Source organism: Rhipicephalus sanguineus, chromosome 7 (genome assembly GCF_013339695.2).
Source record: "Rhipicephalus sanguineus isolate Rsan-2018 chromosome 7, BIME_Rsan_1.4, whole genome shotgun sequence".
Lineage (NCBI taxonomy): Eukaryota > Metazoa > Arthropoda > Arachnida > Ixodida > Ixodidae > Rhipicephalus > Rhipicephalus sanguineus.
This window is the reverse complement of record NC_051182.1, coordinates 68,783,232-68,801,302: the sequence shown is the minus strand read 5'-3', so window position 1 is coordinate 68,801,302 and position 18,071 is coordinate 68,783,232. Positions and strand designations below refer to the sequence as shown.

General features: G+C 47.5%; 2 protein-coding genes across 3 annotated transcripts in view; one reads left to right on the top strand and one right to left on the bottom strand.

Annotated features, from left to right (window-relative positions):
- Positions 1-17,919, bottom strand: part of LOC119399509 (lymphoid-specific helicase) — an 83,757-nt gene extending 65,838 nt beyond the window's left edge. The window contains exons 1-4 of the mRNA XM_037666314.2: positions 17,608-17,919; positions 12,506-12,700; positions 7,791-7,899; positions 3,552-3,610 (exon numbers count right to left, since the gene is read on the bottom strand). Of these exons, the coding sequence (XP_037522242.1) occupies positions 3,552-3,610; positions 7,791-7,899; positions 12,506-12,700; positions 17,608-17,712 (468 nt within the window). The 5' untranslated portion in view covers positions 17,713-17,919. The remainder of the gene's footprint in view (positions 1-3,551; positions 3,611-7,790; positions 7,900-12,505; positions 12,701-17,607) is intronic.
- Positions 1-18,071, top strand: part of LOC119399510 (alkyldihydroxyacetonephosphate synthase, peroxisomal) — a 470,712-nt gene that overhangs the window by 163,073 nt on the left and 289,568 nt on the right. The gene's annotated exons all lie outside the window — the stretch shown is intronic.

Below are 18,071 nucleotides of genomic sequence, written 5' to 3'. Positions count from 1 at the left end.
GCCAATATCCATTTCTACCGACAATTAGCACGCAAGAGAGGATGTACTGACCACCAAATCCCACAGCAGCCCGCCACGCAAACGAAAAACGGCCCTCGCACGGAGAAAAACTAGCAAAAGAAAAAAAAAGAAAGAACAGCAAAGAACTGCTACTTTATTCACGCCAAACTCGGCACACCAGCTGGCGGCTCACTTGGCAGAAAAATAGTCCTTAATAGACTACTGCCGTGTCTTCCTCAGACGGATGATCACTTTTTCGGCCGCTGCCGCTATGTCGAGTCCGTCCTCGCCGTCATCGTGAGCGCCGAAGAAGCGGCGCAGCAGGTCTGCCGCATCCAGCGCTTGCGCGGACGTCGGAACATCGGGTTCACCAACTCCGGGCTGTCGTCGACACATTCGTCACTGTCGTCATTCACCACCCCTGTCACCGCGCGCACAATTTCAGCCTCTGTCAGCTCTTCGGTTGTCACCGCGTCAGCATCGGCACTGACGTACGTGCAGAAGGTGCCGCAGTCGGGCACAACTCCGGCGTCAAGGAGAGCGTCCCAAGACGCCAGGTCTTGGTCACCCGCGGCACCCTCATTGGCGGCAGCACCGATATTTTCGCTGTCACCGCCGCTGTTGACGCCAAATGAGGCATGCCGGAAGCAGTTGGCGATCGTGCTTGCTGTTACAGACATCCAAGCAGCCTGTAGCATCTCGATCGCCATGTAGAGGTCGAGTGTAGTCTCGCGCTTCGTGCTGATATTGAGTAGAATTCGGTCGATTACACGCTTGCGGTACCGTGCTCAACGCTACGCCGAAATCTTCGGCAACTTTTTTCTTCTTGACGACGGACTCAACGGCTTTCAACATAGCCGCCTTCTGCTCGATTGTAATCGTTCTGCGCTTTCGTTTGCCGTTGCCGTCGTCCATCTCTTGTCTAGCGGCGAGAACCGAGACGCTGTTCTGATGCACACGCAGTGAATGACAAGCAAAAAGGCCCGCGCGGCGCCGCGCTCACTCCGCGCGGTTGCCGCGTCGCCGTCCACGCGCGCAACAGGAGAGTGGGCGGGTTCACGAGTTCCGCGGGAGAGGGGAGGCCGGGTGACGTGCGCGGGTGGGTCCACGAGTTTCAGTGGAAGGGGAGGCAGGCAGACGCGCACCCTCGCGCGTGTTGGCAGGCGGCTTCTCGGGAGCGCGAGGCGCGAGTTTTGAATGACCGCATCCGTGATGGGACGTAAACCGTCGCGCGCGATAAGACATTGACTTGCCGGCTACCAAAATGGTCAGTAAATGCTCGGTGGGGAAAAAAAAAGGTTCGTTATATCCATTGCGAGGAAATTTTAGCTTCGTTAAAACGAGGTTTTAAATACATGGGCGTCTATGGGAATTTCAAGGGGAATTACGATTGCTTCGTTATATCCATTAGTTCGTTATATCCCGCTTCGTTATAACGAGCTTCTACTGTACTCGACGAGTGCACCACGATGCCGCATTTAAAAGAAAAGTTATTACATGTGCAGAGACGGACTGAAATCGGGCCGCATCGCGGTCATTCGGAGTTCCCGAAACGTGCGGGCGAGACTGGCGCAAACAGAAGATTTTTTACAGCAAAGCTTCACGAAAAGGTTTCAGTGGACCAAAGCAGGGCCGGTTTTCCGAAACCGAAGAGCGTTTACAGCGACAAGGTGTTGTCCGATAGCGACGAGGACTGATCCATTATGCGACTCGTATCGCCGCCGTAGTGGTGACAGTTTAGTGGCAAGGCCCGCTGTTTGACTTTGTTTTATTTTTTGAAACTTTAGTTCTTTAAAACCCAAATACTTGTTCTTCGGAATGTGCGAAGGTTGACTCCTACGGACTTTATTTTGTTCTTTTCTCTCACGAAAAATGGGTGCGCGTTACAATCGATGTTTTACTTTTTTTCTTTTTTTTTTTTTGTCGCGGAAAACGAGGGCGCGTTACAATCGAGGGCGCGGTAGAATCGAGTAAATACAGTATGTATAATCTCAAAGTCTGTACTTTTGTTGAATGCAACAAGACCAATTTTTAGCACCCAAACACGTCAGACACCATATGTTTAGATGAAAAATACACATCCTGGAGGTCGTGTTTCGAGTAGCGGGACTTATACCCCTGTCACACGGCCACCACCGAACTTCGTTAAACTCCATCAATGTAAAACTCCATGAGGGAGTTAGACGGTGATGGAGTTGTGCCCATGTCACACGGCAATTTTACGAGCTTCGGACAGAAGCCGCAAGGGGTCCATTAGGCGCTGCTGCACCTACGTCTGCATGCAATATTTCGCGTCTAATCACGCTGAAAACATTCTCAATGGTATGTGTGATTATAAAAAGTATAATTTAATCACAACGACACAAAACTTTTTTTTTGTCTTTATCACATAAACGTGTACCTGCAAGCATGTTGGCAGTAATTTTGACAGGAGTGCTGGCAACACTGTACGCTTGTTTTGGTACGCGTCTTTTCTACGCGTACCGATTGTCAAACACGATGCAAGTTGTCGCCGAGCTCTTTGAAGTTGCGCTAGCACCCAAATCACGTTGTCCTTTCCAATATCAGCTGGATACAGGTCTCACGTTCAGTCCACGAAGCCTTTGCTGCGAATGGCTCCCACGACAGTCCGCGTGTACTGCCAGTACGAGTGCCGGCGTCGACGGAGAAGGAAGAAAACCCGCGTCACTCGACTGCTATGACTATTGGTAGTGCTGAAGTAGAATGAAGAGCACCGCAATAAGAAGGAAACGAGATGCACAGACGTAAACACAACGGTGCACACGGACTCGGGGACACTTATTCAAAATGGCGGCACGACGACTTTTCGCGAGGCATGGTGCGGAGAGTATGTGCACTTATACGCGTTTTTTTTTTCATTAAACGCAGGTTATGACTGGATTATGCAGTGAAATAACTTTCAATATTAATGAAATTCATTACTGTGTTGACTGCGGCTGTTTTGTGCTTGCGGTTTTTTCCGTAACTACACATTACTGGGGACGAGAGTACTCCATTCCGCCGCTAATGGAGATCGCCGATGTCCCTTTGCGAAACGCTCCGTTTAACTTCCTTGACGTAAGGGAGACCGTGTGACACGGACCGCATCTCCGTTGACGTAACGACGAGGGAGTTGCACGGAGTTAACGGGTGCCCATGTGACAGAGGTATTAAAAATACACAGACGTTGCCCTCACCGCTTCTGGTGGCCAATTCAATTGTCAAGCCACCAAGTGGACCAAGCCAAGCCACGTGTGGCCGTCTTGGAGGGCCGGTTCACAATGTACCATGCGGGAATGGTCCCACAGTTGTGACGAAACAGCGGGGTTCCCAATGCATGGTATCCTATGGGAGCTATGTTGGCGCCGGTCAAAAACAACGTAACAGTCAGGAAAACACAGCCCCCGGGAACGTAACAGCGGGGTTCTACTGTACTTAGTCAGCCAATCAGACCACAGCAATGCGCTTTGAAAAATGTGCTTTACAAGTCGTCTCCCCGACTTGAGTGAGTCTCTGTAAGAAAGTACTAACTGAATGCCACGTGAACTAACCTGAGAAGACAGTGGCGAAGCAGCCGCAGGGTCCAGCAGAGCCGACTTGGCCTTGGTTCCTTTGGAGAAACAAAAGTGGCGGTAAAAAAAAAATGATTAATAATCACCAATCTTTTTCAGGTCGCACTAAAGGCAGCAACACCTCACAAGAGCAGGTCACTACATGCGGCTCATGCATTTCATGCACACTTCCATTTTTAACAGCGAAGCTGTTGTAGCTCGCCATAGCTTGTGTAGTGATGAGAAAAACTCAGGTGGGTATGCGCCACAGGGATTGGACAAGCCCCACTACTGAGTACAGCAGGTGCAAGCGTACAGCAGGTGCAAGCGTACAGCAGATGCAAGGTACAGCAGGTGCAAGGTGCAACAATAACTCTGCTCGGCGAAGGGGAAGCGCGTGAAAGAGAGAGAGAGAAGGAAAAAGACAAAGACAGAAAAAGTGGGACAGAAAGAAAGAGAAAAAAAGACAAAAAAAAACAGAAATAAGGAGAAACAAAGAGAGGAACGAAGCAGAAAGAGAAAGAAATCGAGAGAAAAAATAGAAACAAATAGATACAAAAAAGAGATACAAGGAAGATAAAGAGAAGGAAGAAAGAAAAAAAAAGAGGAAAAAAAGGAAGGCCATCCAGCTGCACTCTTCCTTCAGGCTTGGCACTAGTGCAAAGCTGCCATAATTTTTTTTTTTCCCTGTCCCTATCTGATTTTCACGCACAGGGGTGATGAAACAAAGTGCAAACAGTGCAGCCCGTTAGTGCTCCGCCGTTTGCATTTTTGTCCCCAAGCTCTCCTTGAATGCATCATATTGTCCTTGAATGTGTCGTAGATGACTCTAGCATCTTTACACACTAAAAGCTCGTTAATTCGAACTCGGTTAATTCGAACTGACGCACTGGTCCCGGCACAGCCCTGTGTATTTCTATGGGGGGAAAACTTCGAATGTGTTAGTATCCACAACGGTTAGTTCGAACTGGGAGCCCCTGGTTTTCATCGCTCCTCGCAGAAGTCGGCCCAGAGTGATCACAATGTGTTGCAAAACCAAACCAAACTAAGTTTACTAGAGATGCAAAACAACGAAACAGCAGAATTTTTCAGCAGATGAGAATTTGGACATTGCGCTGGAGCTCTTGGGCAAGCCACAAACGACGCTCGCGGAGTCACGACGGAAGAAACACAAGCAAATGCTAATTACTGATTACCTTATTTTTTATTGCATTAACTCTGCCATATAAATGAACGTGTTTTGGAGCATAAATAACATCATATTTCGACATTAAGGCTCACGGCTCACATGAATGCATGTCAGTGCCTTGTTTCTGTCGTATCACTGACTGATCAATTCTGTTTGCTGTTAGAGCTCCAAGAACTTAATTTACGAGATCACCTGCCACAAATGTATAGTTGCGCCTAATTCACGATAACAAGTTCAGAGGTAGCTTCTTTGTGTTCTGCCCGCACAGTGTGGCGCAATGCCTGTTCATTCTAACGCCCGCCCACTAAGCAGTGATGTGATTGACTGAAGCTGTTTTGGAGCAGGTTTTTGGAGCAGCAAAAAGTGCATTTTGGAGCAGATAAAAGGGCTTTCGGAGCAGCCAAAAACGCGTTTGGGAGCAGGAAAACAGCTTTTGGAGCAGCTAAAAGCTCACTGCCAAGTGGAAAAATGAACCATGTGAGGCAAAACAGTTAAATAAGGAGGAACTCTTTTGAAATAAAAAGTTCTGTAAAGTAATTGGTGTTTGCATAACACCATTGGATCAACTAACAGCCCTGTAAGAGTAAACATTGGCGTTGCGGTCTTATAATGGCTTAGGGTGCAAAACAAACAACGCAGGTAGGGTTTCCCAACTGCAGTACTGTTGTACCGAGACTGTACTTACAACCTCGGTGATACGAATCTGAAGGGGGAGCGACAATATTCGTATCGCCCAAAATCTCTTATCAAAAAACTAGCAAAACCTGTTTTCAAACCACAATATACGCACAAAATATTTATTTCCGTCAAAAGAACTCGCGTACGCCTTTCTGGGACGCACGTGAACGGACCAACAAGGGACGGCGCAGCTGGCTGCCGCGAAAGCGCGCGTCAAAGCTTCGCATGAGGCCAACTGAAAACTAAGTGAAGTCCGCTCCACGATAGTGACAACCGAAGATCGATATGAACGCCGAAAGGCTTCGTGCCAGGGGCGTAGGCAGAAATTTTTTCTTTCGGGGAGGGGGGGGGGGGGGGAGGCACCTCCTTGATTTGAAGTGGGGGCCGGGCAGGCAGAGTGGCCTAGAGTCATTTTGGGCTCTGTATGCCGTAGCAAAAAAAAAAAAAAAAAAAAAAAAAAAAAAAAAAAAAAAAATTTGGGGGGGGGGGGGGGTGCCCCCCCCCTGGCTACGACACTGCTTTGTGCCTTTTTTTACGACTATATAGCCTTTAATCTACCGCTGCGTTAGCCGCGTACTGAAGAAAAGCTCGTAGTCGCTATCGATGATCGCGTTGATAGCGACCGTGGTTTCGTGTGCGGCGGTTGCAGCAAACGGTAGTTCCGTTTTCAATCCGTCTGCGCTGGCCGCGCACGTGCCTTCAAATCTACGTCGTTTGTTGCTATCTGTGCACTTTTGTCCGCGGCGTTTGCGGGAGGCAGCGTCGCTTGGACTAGGTGGACGTTGGACGCGCGTGCACTTTCGGAGTTCCGTCAGTTTCGTCGTCGCCTTACATGATAGTGTCAAGAGCGACCGTGGTTTCGCCCACAACGGTTGTGCATGGTAAACGATAACCACAGTTCTGACAGCGTGCGCGCTGGCCGCGCGCGTACTTCCAAAGCTAACAACATTCTGCTCTCGACCGTCGCTCGACGAATTCGGTATCAAAGTTCGTATCACCCGCCGCGACGCGGAAAAGTGTTCGGAACATCCAAATTTCGGCCCATTCGACACAGTGGAATTCGGCTGGGGAATTTCACAAATTCATATCAGCCGGTTACGTTTACATTGACAGTGGTATAACACTGGTTCGAGTAGCGGAACTTAAAAAAGGGGGCAAAAGTAAGGCATGGATGTCGCTGTATTAACTGAAATTTTACTTCTATGTTGCTATGGCGGTGCGGTCACACCAGCTCGCGGCGAGCCGCTCCTTCCAAGGTGCATTTTTGGGGGGTACGTCACACCAATTTACAGCAGTCTGGAGAGGGTTATGTCGGCCCCCAAAAGCCTGAGCAAGCCAAACCAGCGCTTAACGAGCCTTCCCATCAACCTGCGTCCGGTCAGGTCCCCCAGAAAGCGCCAGGCGGTGTGCCGCGAAAAATGATGCAAGAACCCATTCCTCTCGCGGCACGAAAATTTTGCCGCGCGGCAGCTTTGGAGTGTCGCGTTTTGCCGCCGCCGGCGCGCTGTGTACGTTTTTACGCTAGTGTGCTTATAGTCTGGCACAGTTTTGGCGCAGAACAGCGGAGATGTAGCAGGATGTAGCAGGTTTCACGTCTTGGCGCAGTTTGGCGCAATTGGTGCAGCTATCACATCACTGACTCAGTCGAACTCCGCTCAATTCGAACAAACTTATAGTCCCATTCAAGTTTATTTTAACAAGCTTTTACTGTATTACCAGCCAGCCAAAAGAAACGTGAACTGTGGAGTGCACAGATGCAGCACTGCTCGAATTTCTTTTTATCACAGTAGCACACATACAGAACATATAAAGGTGTTCCATGTCCACACTGTGACTGTGCCCGCTCACCACAATGGCAATGATAATGATTATGATGACAATCACAATAATGACAATGATGAACAAACACAAACTAGTTGGTTACAACTCCATTGTGGAACATGACCAACCAGTGCCAAATGCAAAAGGGGGGGAGGAAAAGAAATGTAAAAGCAAAACAAGTCCCCAACCTTGACTGGTAGTTTTTACCGAGCCAAGGATACAACACGCGCAGAAGTTCTTAAGAAACGACCGATGCACAGAAAAGAATGCAGACTATCCAGGTTATTTAGCTGAATTTACTGCGCCTGTCAGCTGACTGACTGCGACAACAAGAGCACTGTCTTTTTTTTTTTGTTGAGACGAATAATGACTCATGCACTTGACAATGCAAGGGAGTAGTACAAACAGCGCCAGCACTGCTAATGATCCACTGATGAAAGAGACCAAGAACAATGTTAGAAGCCAGTGCACTGCTGCATGGTCACCTTGCTTCGTCCACGGTGTGTTAGTTACAGCTAAAAATATTTTACACAATCAAATCCCTGTCCTACCCTGAGAGTTGGGCGAGGCCTTCCTCTTGCGGCTTGGCGCCTTGGAGGGCTCGGCACTGCTCTGCGGCGGTGCTTTCTTGGAGGACCTGCTGGAGGAGGCTCGGCTTGGCTGCAGCGTGAAGAATGGTGCAAGTGAATACACTCAAACCTCATTATAACAAAGTCGCATCTGCCACGAAAATAACTTCGTTATATCCGAAAATTCGTTATAAACGTTTATTTCTAACACCGTGGCTATGGCAAGACTATTCTTCATTTACTTCGTTATAACCGATAATTCGTTATATCCGTGTTCGTTATAACGAGGTTTGAGTGTACCACCATAACAGAGTGTTAAGACAACACACTAGCAGAGCAATTAGCAGCATTAACAGAGCATTAAAGCAACGAATAATTGCCCCCAAGCATTCACTGGTTTATTCACATACCTGCCAACCTGGTGACCTCAAAATTCAGGAGATTTGTAAAGCATCAGTGGTGGGATATGGGGGAAGCGACGGAATAAAGCTGGTGTACCTATTGATTTACTGTTTCTCAGGTACGCAGCGACGTCATAAACGCATGATTGACATTACCAGTAATGTTTGTAGATATCATTGATCATACTGGTTCTCATAATTATATGGCACATGCACGTGTGCGTAATTAAGGGACAAAGTCTGCTGTGTCTCCTGTGAAATAGTAGCCCCTTGTCAATCTAAATGCGCTTTTTGCATGACACCAGTGTACTGTGGCAAAAGATGATCCACACCAACAGAAAATTTTAGAACCGATGTCCTTAGTTATTTTCTTTTCATGGTGGCGCTAGCACTGCTTTTCAGCAGATTTATGGCTGTGCCCGTACAATCAGGAGGATTGCTCACAATTCAGGAGTCGTCCAGGCAAATCGGGAGAGTTGGCAGGTATGGATCCATTTGGCCGTGCCTAACAAAGAAACGAGCCCCTCGAAAAAGTTCCTTCTTTCATTCATAACAGAGCATGGCACACACATACCATAACTGGGACAGTATTATAGGGTAATCACCCTTGGGGACAGTTACCCCTTCATGAGATCTCACAAAACTCCACCCTGAATGGATCAAAAGTACATGGCCAACAGTGCTGCTCTCAGCACTGCACAAACATAGAAAGCTTGACACAACGTGAGAAATGCTGTCGGTAGCATCCGCCAAAGCATGTGGTGTCAAGTCGCACAGTCTCTTGCAAAACCAAGTGACCAAGTGCCTTGTGATGCTCTGCCCTAATTGGTCAGTGGCAATGGGTCTGTGGTCTGTAATACACTGTGTATACACTCATGTAATGGCTGCATCCATGTAAAAGCCACATCCAGAAAAAAAAAAGACCTGCCGCAAAAATGCATTTAAATATTACCCATGCATCAGCACCCTTAAGTTTTCAGAAGATTAACAGTGCCATCTGTAGTGTGGCGGAAAATTTGTTTCAGCTACGTAGTTTCGATGACGATGCAGCGCATGAATGCACTCGACATCGCATGGAATGAGGAGGTTCTGGCTACGGTGGTTAAAGCCAGCAACGAATGTGTACTCACAGAGAACACAAGTACCGTAAAAACCGGAATATAGGTCGAATTTTTTTTTTCTCAAAAACTAGCCCTAAAATGTTGACCCCTACCTTATATATCAGTCATTGGCAGAAAAACTCTGCAAGTCTGGCCACTATGGGCAACTGAAGTCAACCGCCTCCATTGCCATCGCAATCATCAGCATCGCTTTGTTTACTACCAGCCTTTTGCCGTGGGCAGCCTCATTTTGCGCTTTTGTTGTTGTCGTGTGAATCTATTTGGGCTCTGAGGTGCTTTTTTCCTTGTTCTCGACCGGTGGCTGACCACAGTTCACCATAGCGTTTAAGAAAACAGTGATCAAGTTCGCGAAGGCACGAAGGAATCTGCTCTGAAGTGTGCGAAAGGTGTGTTGGGACGCTAGCGCACGTGAACGCGAGCGGGAGCCGTGAGTCACAAGCAATAACTGAAAGTTTATCTTTGCACGGGTGTTCTCGTTGCTCCAATCTCACTGCATACTGTTCCTTTGTTGCTTCCTGCGATGCTGGCAGCTCTGGTTACAGTGGCACATATGGCTATGATCAGCGGGCAGATCGAGTGCACCACAGAAGCATTCGCTACTGGCGGACGCGAACGATGACATCACGACACGCAGCGATCGGAAGAAAGCTTTGTTTCGGTGCCAGACCGCAGCAGCATATCTAGAGCTGGAGACGAAGGTTGCACAGTTTAACCGGGAGCCACGCTCGCGTCGTGGTTGCTACCGGGAACCTGAAAGTGCATCCAAATTAATGCTGTCGAGACGGTTGTGACATTTTACGAAGATAATGCTTGAGCCAATCTTGAGGCTTTCTGCCATGTGGAACGTATGTGTAAGTAAATGGCATTTTCATTGTGCACCATTTGAAATTGCGTTTGTTTCACGGTAAAGGCGCCTTCTGATACTTTGGCCGTTCCATGCACTTTTTTTTCCATTTTCAGTAGTTAGAAGTGGGGGGTTCAACCTATACTCCGGTCCAACCTATATTCCAGTTTTTACGGTACTATCTGCTCTCTAGGATTGGAAACCCCGACCAAACCCAGGTTTAAAATGACACATGCGATGGAGCGACAAAAGGTGCGAAGGGGAAAGAAAAAGGAGTGTCCATGTCCATGTTCTCCGATTTGGAGCTGAAAGACAGCAAAGCACAGTCATGCTGTAGAGCGCAGACCTGGTGCCCTGAAATCCTAACATCACATGCACCATGCTTCCTATCACGCAACAGCCAGTGCCAAGCCATTAAGGCTAGAAACCGAATAACCCAGCTACACCAATGCCCACGAAGAGATGGACAAAGTAAGCTCCCTACCAGGTTAGGACATTGCTAACAAACAAGGGCCACACACAGATCGCTCAGTATTTTATCATGCCTGCAGATTTTAAAACTGTGCGGCACTATAACAGTTGAAGTTTGAAACAGGAGGTTGCGCCCCCTTTGGTGCAAGCAAACAGCTGCGCAAGCCGGCGCGGTTTGGCATGGTGGCACCCGCGAGCAGCTGGAGAAGGTTTGAAGGAAGGGGGAAAGGGGGGCACGCCAGCCCGCCTCACGCACACTCACACGTACAAACGAGCGCTCACTCTCACCTCGCAGTCGCCAGGGCTTTAAGCGCACAATGTGCGACGCCACCGCTTTGCACTCCGTCAGCGGCAGGGTAACCATAGAAGATGCATGCAGCTACTGCTCGTGCCAAAATGACAAAATTCGGGACAACATCCCTAGGTTTTTGGCAGCGAAAATTCATATATCAGGGGCGTCCGCCGCTGCCACATTGTTACATAGAGGTACAAATACATGTGCTTCTATGGAGTAACGGTGGGGAATAGAAAAACTTCATGACATCGAGGAATTCATTGTCTGGAGGTTCGTTAAAGGCAGGTCCAACTGTACTTCAATGTTGCTCTATTAAAGTGAGTTGCTGATGGAGTATCCGTATTTTCCTCCTTTTTTTTAAAACTCTTGTTAATACGATTTTTGCACAATATATTTTATTTTCTGGTTCCCGTGAAAAACGGATAAACAGGATTCCACTGTACATGGGCCTCTGGCACTTCACCTCCATCGGAATGCAACCGCCACGGCCGGGATCGAACCCGCATCTTTTGGGTTGGCAGCCAAGCACTGTAACCACCGAGTTGCCCCATTATCCCCTTTAAAGGGCCAGTAAACAACCCCGAGGTCCAAAAATTGTAATGAAGGGAAATATGCGCACTTTTGCTATGTGAACATGCTGCCGCAATAATTTTGCCAATACGTGCTATAATAAGGAAGTTACAGGGGTTAGAACATTCGTTTCAGCTGGTTTCAAATTTTCGCGCGGCCTCTCCACCCTTCTCCGCCACAGGGAGGTGAAGGCATAGCCCGTCGTCGTGACTCCGCCCACTTCGGCAACGTGACAAGACGTCAGCAATTGACGTCATCGGCGAGCTCGATCACTCGCAATGCACTTTCGCTTGCTGCGGCTCCCAGTTGTTTATTGTTTACAATGTCGCACGTGCTCCGCAACTTGATGGGCAGTTTCCGGCTCTTCGGTATCTTTAAACCTTTGTGACAGTTCACAATGCAGCAGGGATGCGTGCTTGCTTTCCAAGACGACGAAGGGGCGCGAGAGAAAAGAACCCCGCTTGACCCGCAGCGCGACCCATCAGCCCCCCCCCCCCCTACTGGAGATTCCCCCTCTCTCCGCTCGATTTGCAGCCGACGCTTCCTCCCTGTTCCTCGACGTGTTGCTCATGTCGAAGGCAAAGTGCGTGCAGGTGCCATGCAGTGCAAGAAGTATACGCGCGACAACCTGACAACTGTGTGGCCGAAACCGCATCACCAAGAAATGAGAGGCGCAGTTTCAAAGCGGTGGGTGGGAACAAGAACTGATGTTAAATTGTTGAGACCTGGTTTAGACCAATCAACGAGCTCAGTGGTACGCCAAGTTGCCCATGGGCAAGTTCGCGTCACTGCGCATACGAGAGGGATTGGTCCAGCGAAGGAAAGAAGCGCGGGAATTGTTTTTCGAAATGGAGGGTCCGCGCGGCGCGCAGCGCTGTAATATGCGGAAAATGTGATCGCCACGGTCTACTGTACACATTGGCGAGCTTGTTTGGGAGGTCTAAAAAAAAGTTAGCCTGTTTACTGGCCCTTTAAGAGAAAAAGTAGAGGCAAACCTTCTCCTCCTTGGGTCCCTCCAGTGTCTTCTTTCCAGGCCGCTGCTGCTGCTGGGCAGCCCTCTCCGCATTCTGCTTCTCAATGCGATTGATGAGGAACTGCGAGTAGATGTTGGTGGCACGAAGCAGCTTCTTGAGCCGCTCGAGGCACGCCTCACGATCTGCCGCCTGCTGTTCCCGCCGGCTCAGGGTGCGCTGCACAAGAAAAACAACGGGATTAAAGGGACACCAAAGTGCAACAATAAGAGAGTTTGAACAGATAAATGATTCTTTCAGAACTCCATCATCATTAATTTCTCCATCATACGTTAGCTACTAGAAGAGCAAACGAAGGCCATAGTTCATGTTTGAGTTTTGTGCCGAAACTTCGCATGGAACTGTCAAGTTTTGACGTCACAAATTTCGAAGTCTTTTTGCATATTTTGGCTACATTGGTTCGGTGAAATTTTCCTAAACGTACTGTGTAAAGACCTTGCGTCCCTTTAGAACACAATGTGAATAATTCTTTTAGCAAAAAATGATTGCTTAAACCCCGGCAGGCACTGTCAAAATCTATGGCAACCGGACAAGTTGGTGCAGGAACTTCAAGGCACCAGGCACCATCTAGTAGTAAGAGTGGTGCATTCAGTGTTTCAAAATTGGAGTTTACTATTACGAGACAAAATGTTTTCCTTTTTATAGTGTTCCTTTAAGGTCTGCCTTAACAATCAGTCCACTCACCCCAGCAATGTCAAATTACATCTGCTACGAGGAACACAGTGGTCGATTCCTTAGAGGGGTGACAGCGCAAAGGCTGAAAACACACACAGTGTGTATAGTAATTAAAGAAAGGTCTAAGCCATCAGCTGTGTACCAATACCCACCGTAGACCGCTAAGCAGACAGCATTCCCAATTCTGACGAAGCCGCCAAAAGCCATCTCGAGCCAATTCTGACACAGCCGCCATAAGAGCCAGCTCAGCAAATACAGCATCCAAGTCAATGTCTATACGAGCTGGTTAGCTGCCCAATTGATATGGCGGACAGTAAGGCTGTTTGCTCAGATAATGGCGTAGCCACGCTTTTCTTATGCGTGTAATGTAATCTACGTTGATTTTTTTTCAGAGGTTCAAACACAAAATAAATTTCTTTTAAACAATTTTACACGCTTTGCTTAGCTTTTCCATGCCATCACCTCGCAAAGATGCATTCCATTACTTGGGCTAGAAACTATCAGCATAGATGGTGTGCTTTGTTGGCCAGAATGGAGCACACTTATGATATAAATATATACAGTATGTAATGCACGTTTGTACCCATCCCATTTTCATCAAGATGCACAAGCTGGCCTAACAACAGTTTGCACAAAGATGTGACCTATGTTTGCGCCCACCAACAACTGAGACATCATCAGCGCCCATCTTGGTATTTGTGTCCGTACATGCTAAAGCTGCACTATTTTTTTCCGCCGCAGCTTATTACGGCACTACTTATTAGACCATGTTTCAGAGTTTGCAAGCACACATAGCTTTCCAATACCTAAACACAGCAAAGCGAATGTCTCTGTGCATAACCAGCAGTACTGCAAACTGCCACGCTTATAAAAGAATATTTCATTGAACACAATGAACCTGCAAAGCTGTAGGAAGGCAGGGGGCCAAGCTTAAAAGGACACTAAAGTGAAACAATGAACCGGTTTAGGCCGATAAACTGTACTCTGAAAACACTAATGTCGTTAATTTCACCATCATAGGCATATTGATAGCGGAGAAAATCAAGGTCAAAGTTTTATTTTTAAATTTTGTGCCAAAATCTCTGTGCCTGACATCATAGATTTCAAAGTGAATTTTTCATATTTTGGTGATGTTGGCTCAACGAAATTCATTGAAACTTGGTATGTTAAGTCTCTGGCCTCCTCAGAGGACAATGTGCTTAATTTTTACCGATCAGTAACTTCGTAAGCCCTAGCAGACACCATCAAAATCTATGACATCATGGCCATTGGTGTGGGAATTTCGAAGTGGCGTCACCACCCGCATTTTTTTTTTGCGCATTTTCTCGCTCACCAAGAGTCTTCTCACGGTAAGCATGGTGATTTTGGTATTGAGAAAGAGTAATTTACCGATATGAGAAAAATCGTCTTTTCTGTTTAGAGTCTTTTAGCAAATCCACACACTGCTCGCTGTAACTGGTTCAGCTGAACATCCATAGATACAGCTACCATGGACATCTGTGTGATTTGATGGTGCCTGGAGCCACTTTTGTGATACCCTATGCATATTACATTCAGTACTTTTGAAGAAAAACACAATATTCAGAGAAACAAGGCAGGCTGATGGGAAGGAAGCCGAGCATCCTACGTACCCAGTCTTTTTTTTTTTCTTTCTTTCTGAATCTTATTTTGCAAGTGCTAAAAATAAACCAAGCATAGCAAATCCAGTTATTCCAGCGTTCTGACACAAGCAACTTTCATTTTTTTTTTTTGTCGTCTTAGAGGCAAAATTCGAAAAACACACCTTCCCACACAGTTGTGCGAAAAAACACGCCCATTTCAGTTTTTGTTTGTTGTACGCAAAAAAGAAAAAAGAAAAAGGCGGCTTCAATATGCAAAATGAGGAGGAAATTAAAGGGGCCCTGAAAAACTTTTCTAAGTAATCATCGAATGGTTTCACTAAAAGAGTTTACCGACTCACGAACTGACTGCAGCGAAATTTTTTTTTAATCCGTCAAGTTTGAGCAGTTACAGGGCTTCGTCCACAGTAAAACAGCGCCGGCGAAAACAACAGACCAGACGAGGAGAAGGACACGTAACACAAGGCGCACTAACAACTGTAAAGGTGGCGTTTACCGCACCCGACAAGCTGGCAAACATGTGTCGGGCGGTTAACGAAGAAAGTAAGACGCCTGTGTGCACTAAGCATCGCAACAGGTTTGTACAGTGCACCGATAATGTGGTTTACGCAATCCCTTTGTCCTACGGTGCGTCATACATAGGCCGAACAGGAAGATGCCTAAATGATAGATTAAAAGAGCACAAGTACAACACAACGAAAGTGGTATCAGGGCATCTAGGCATCCACTGCAGAGACTGCAATTGCGCACCTCGATTTGAAAGCACTGGCGTCATGTACAAGTCAGCTGACAGGTTAACAAGGGAGGTTGTTGAAGCCCTAGAGATTAAAAAGCTCGGCGAATCTTGTGTCTGCATGCCTTCTGGTTCGCTTTTGGAGAAGGATGTCAAGATTTCTTGCAGGAACCGCTTTTGCACGCGCAGTAGGAGTGACCACGTGATGCACTGTCATATCTCTTCTAGCCTTCTTTCTCCTGTTTATTCATGTGAAAGCAGTATTTATTCTGTGCAGATACTAAATAAACATTCAGTTGTTAGTGCACCTTGTTTACGTGTCCTTCTCCTCATCTGGTCTGTTGTTTTCGCCGGCGCTATTTTACTGCGAATATGAACCAACTAGCCCAAAAGTACATCTTGACAAGCAGGGGCGTAGCCAGAAATTTTTTTCGGGGTGTTCGGGGGGGGGGGGTTTAACCATACTTTATGTATGCTCGTGCGTGCGTTTGTATGCGCGCGTGTATATATACGCAAGCAAAACTGAGAAATCTCGGGGGGGGGGGGGGGGGGGTTTGAACCCCCCCCCCCCCCGGCTATGCCCCTGTTGACAAGGGCTTTGTCGCACGCTTTCTCTCTCCTTTCGTCCCAGCGAGCGCGCTGAAATTTAGGCAGAAGGAGGCATGACAAGGGGGCAAGAAGATGCGTCCGTTCGTCACGACCTTGAGCACTTTTTTTTTTTTTTTTTTTGTTCGAGAGCGCGGCTTCTTTCAGTGTGATCGCGCGCGGGCGCACTGTGCAGCTCACGATGCTCAAAATCAGCCAATGGCCGTGGACTTAGGGTTTATGGCATCATGCATTTGTCGAGATAAGCGGGAGCTATTTTTAGCTGAGAATTATTTGCAAATTGCCGGCCGCGTGCTGCGCTTAATGTTTGGCTCGCGTGTTTTTAGAGCCTCGACTGCCGATCGGCAGCGTTTTCTGACCATGCTGAAGAAGTGTTGCAGGGCCCCTTTAAAAAGCCACTTATCACCACTCTTCCATTTCGGTTGAACTTCGTTTTTTTTCTTTAATGGTATGCCAAGAATACACCACGCCACACACTGCCCTCATTACAATATTCTAGTAATAACTCCGCTCCGCCACATGGCATGCCTGTCATGCGCGGCAGCCATGAGCGCACGGAGATATAAAAACGCGAACAGGTTTGGACAAGCCCCGTTCGCTTTATTCTTTTTTTTTTTTCTTTTTGCTTCTTTGCCCTTCCGAAGACGCGGCGCGCTAATCTGCGCCCGGCTACGTGCCGTCGGACCCCCGTAACTTGCATAAACTGAATTTCGTAAAGCGTTTTTGCTATTTTCTTTGTTTGTTTTCCTCCACCAACGCACATGGCAACTAGCAACAACGAAACGTGGTAACGGAGTTCAATTAGAAAGAAGCGGCCGCGATGTCGAGCAAAGCTCGTTATCTGAAAAACTCACTCTGAACTATCATCGTAAACTACGGCTCGCAGAAAAAAAAAGTACAATAGAAAGGTTTTTTTTACAATGCAGACGGAGTGACAGACGCAGACGGCGCCGAATAGCAGACGCGCTCAGCCGAACAGACGAGATGTTACTACACACTTTTACTAAAGTACTCCTTACTTAAACACGCCTTCAAAAACATCTCTGAATGCGGGAAAAGAATTTTGTGGGCCATTTTCTGGGCCAACCACGAGTGACAAACACAGTAAAGCACGTTTTTGTACGCCTCGGCCATACAAAAACGTGCCCGAATTCTGAGGTGCCATTCAGGCACAAATCGTGGACAAATCCAGACGCATGAAGTCCACAAACCACCGCGTTGCGCACGAAACAAACAGTTTGTAAAACGTACACAGCACACGTGCCGCAACATGCGAGTAAAAGTGTCAAAGCTATCACGAAACAATAGAGCAAGCTGCCGTTTCAGGCGCGCGAAAAAACCGCACAGAGATCAGCCATGACGGCGACCATTGATTCGCAAGCCCGCACAAACGCGCTCATGAACGGAAAGGAAGCGTATGCGACGAGGGTTACCTGTTCTTCTTCCTTTGTGCCCTGTTCGAGGAGCTTCTGTTCCTCTTCGACCATGCGCTCGGTCAGCAACGGCTGATCAGCGGCGGCATCGGAGGTAGCAGCCATGGTCACTTCACTGCGGCCGTGACCCTGAACGCGCGCGCAGATGCGTTACGACGGGCACTCGTGAAAGAAGAGGTCGACGTGCACCTCTTCACGACGCTTCGAAAAGAAGCGACAACGTGGGTTCAGCTGGCAATCCTCCGCGAGTGACTAAAACATATTTTTTTTTAGACATACACCGCACACGCGAATGAGACGAAATGCCCGACAGTCTGCGAAAAACGCGCGAAGACAGTAACAGTTCGGCAGCAAGTAAAATATACTGAAAACATTAATGTTTGTAAAAAGTGTATGCCTAAAATTTAAGAGTAATAATATTTATTTTACTACACATTTTATTCTATTTTTTGTTTGAATTTAAA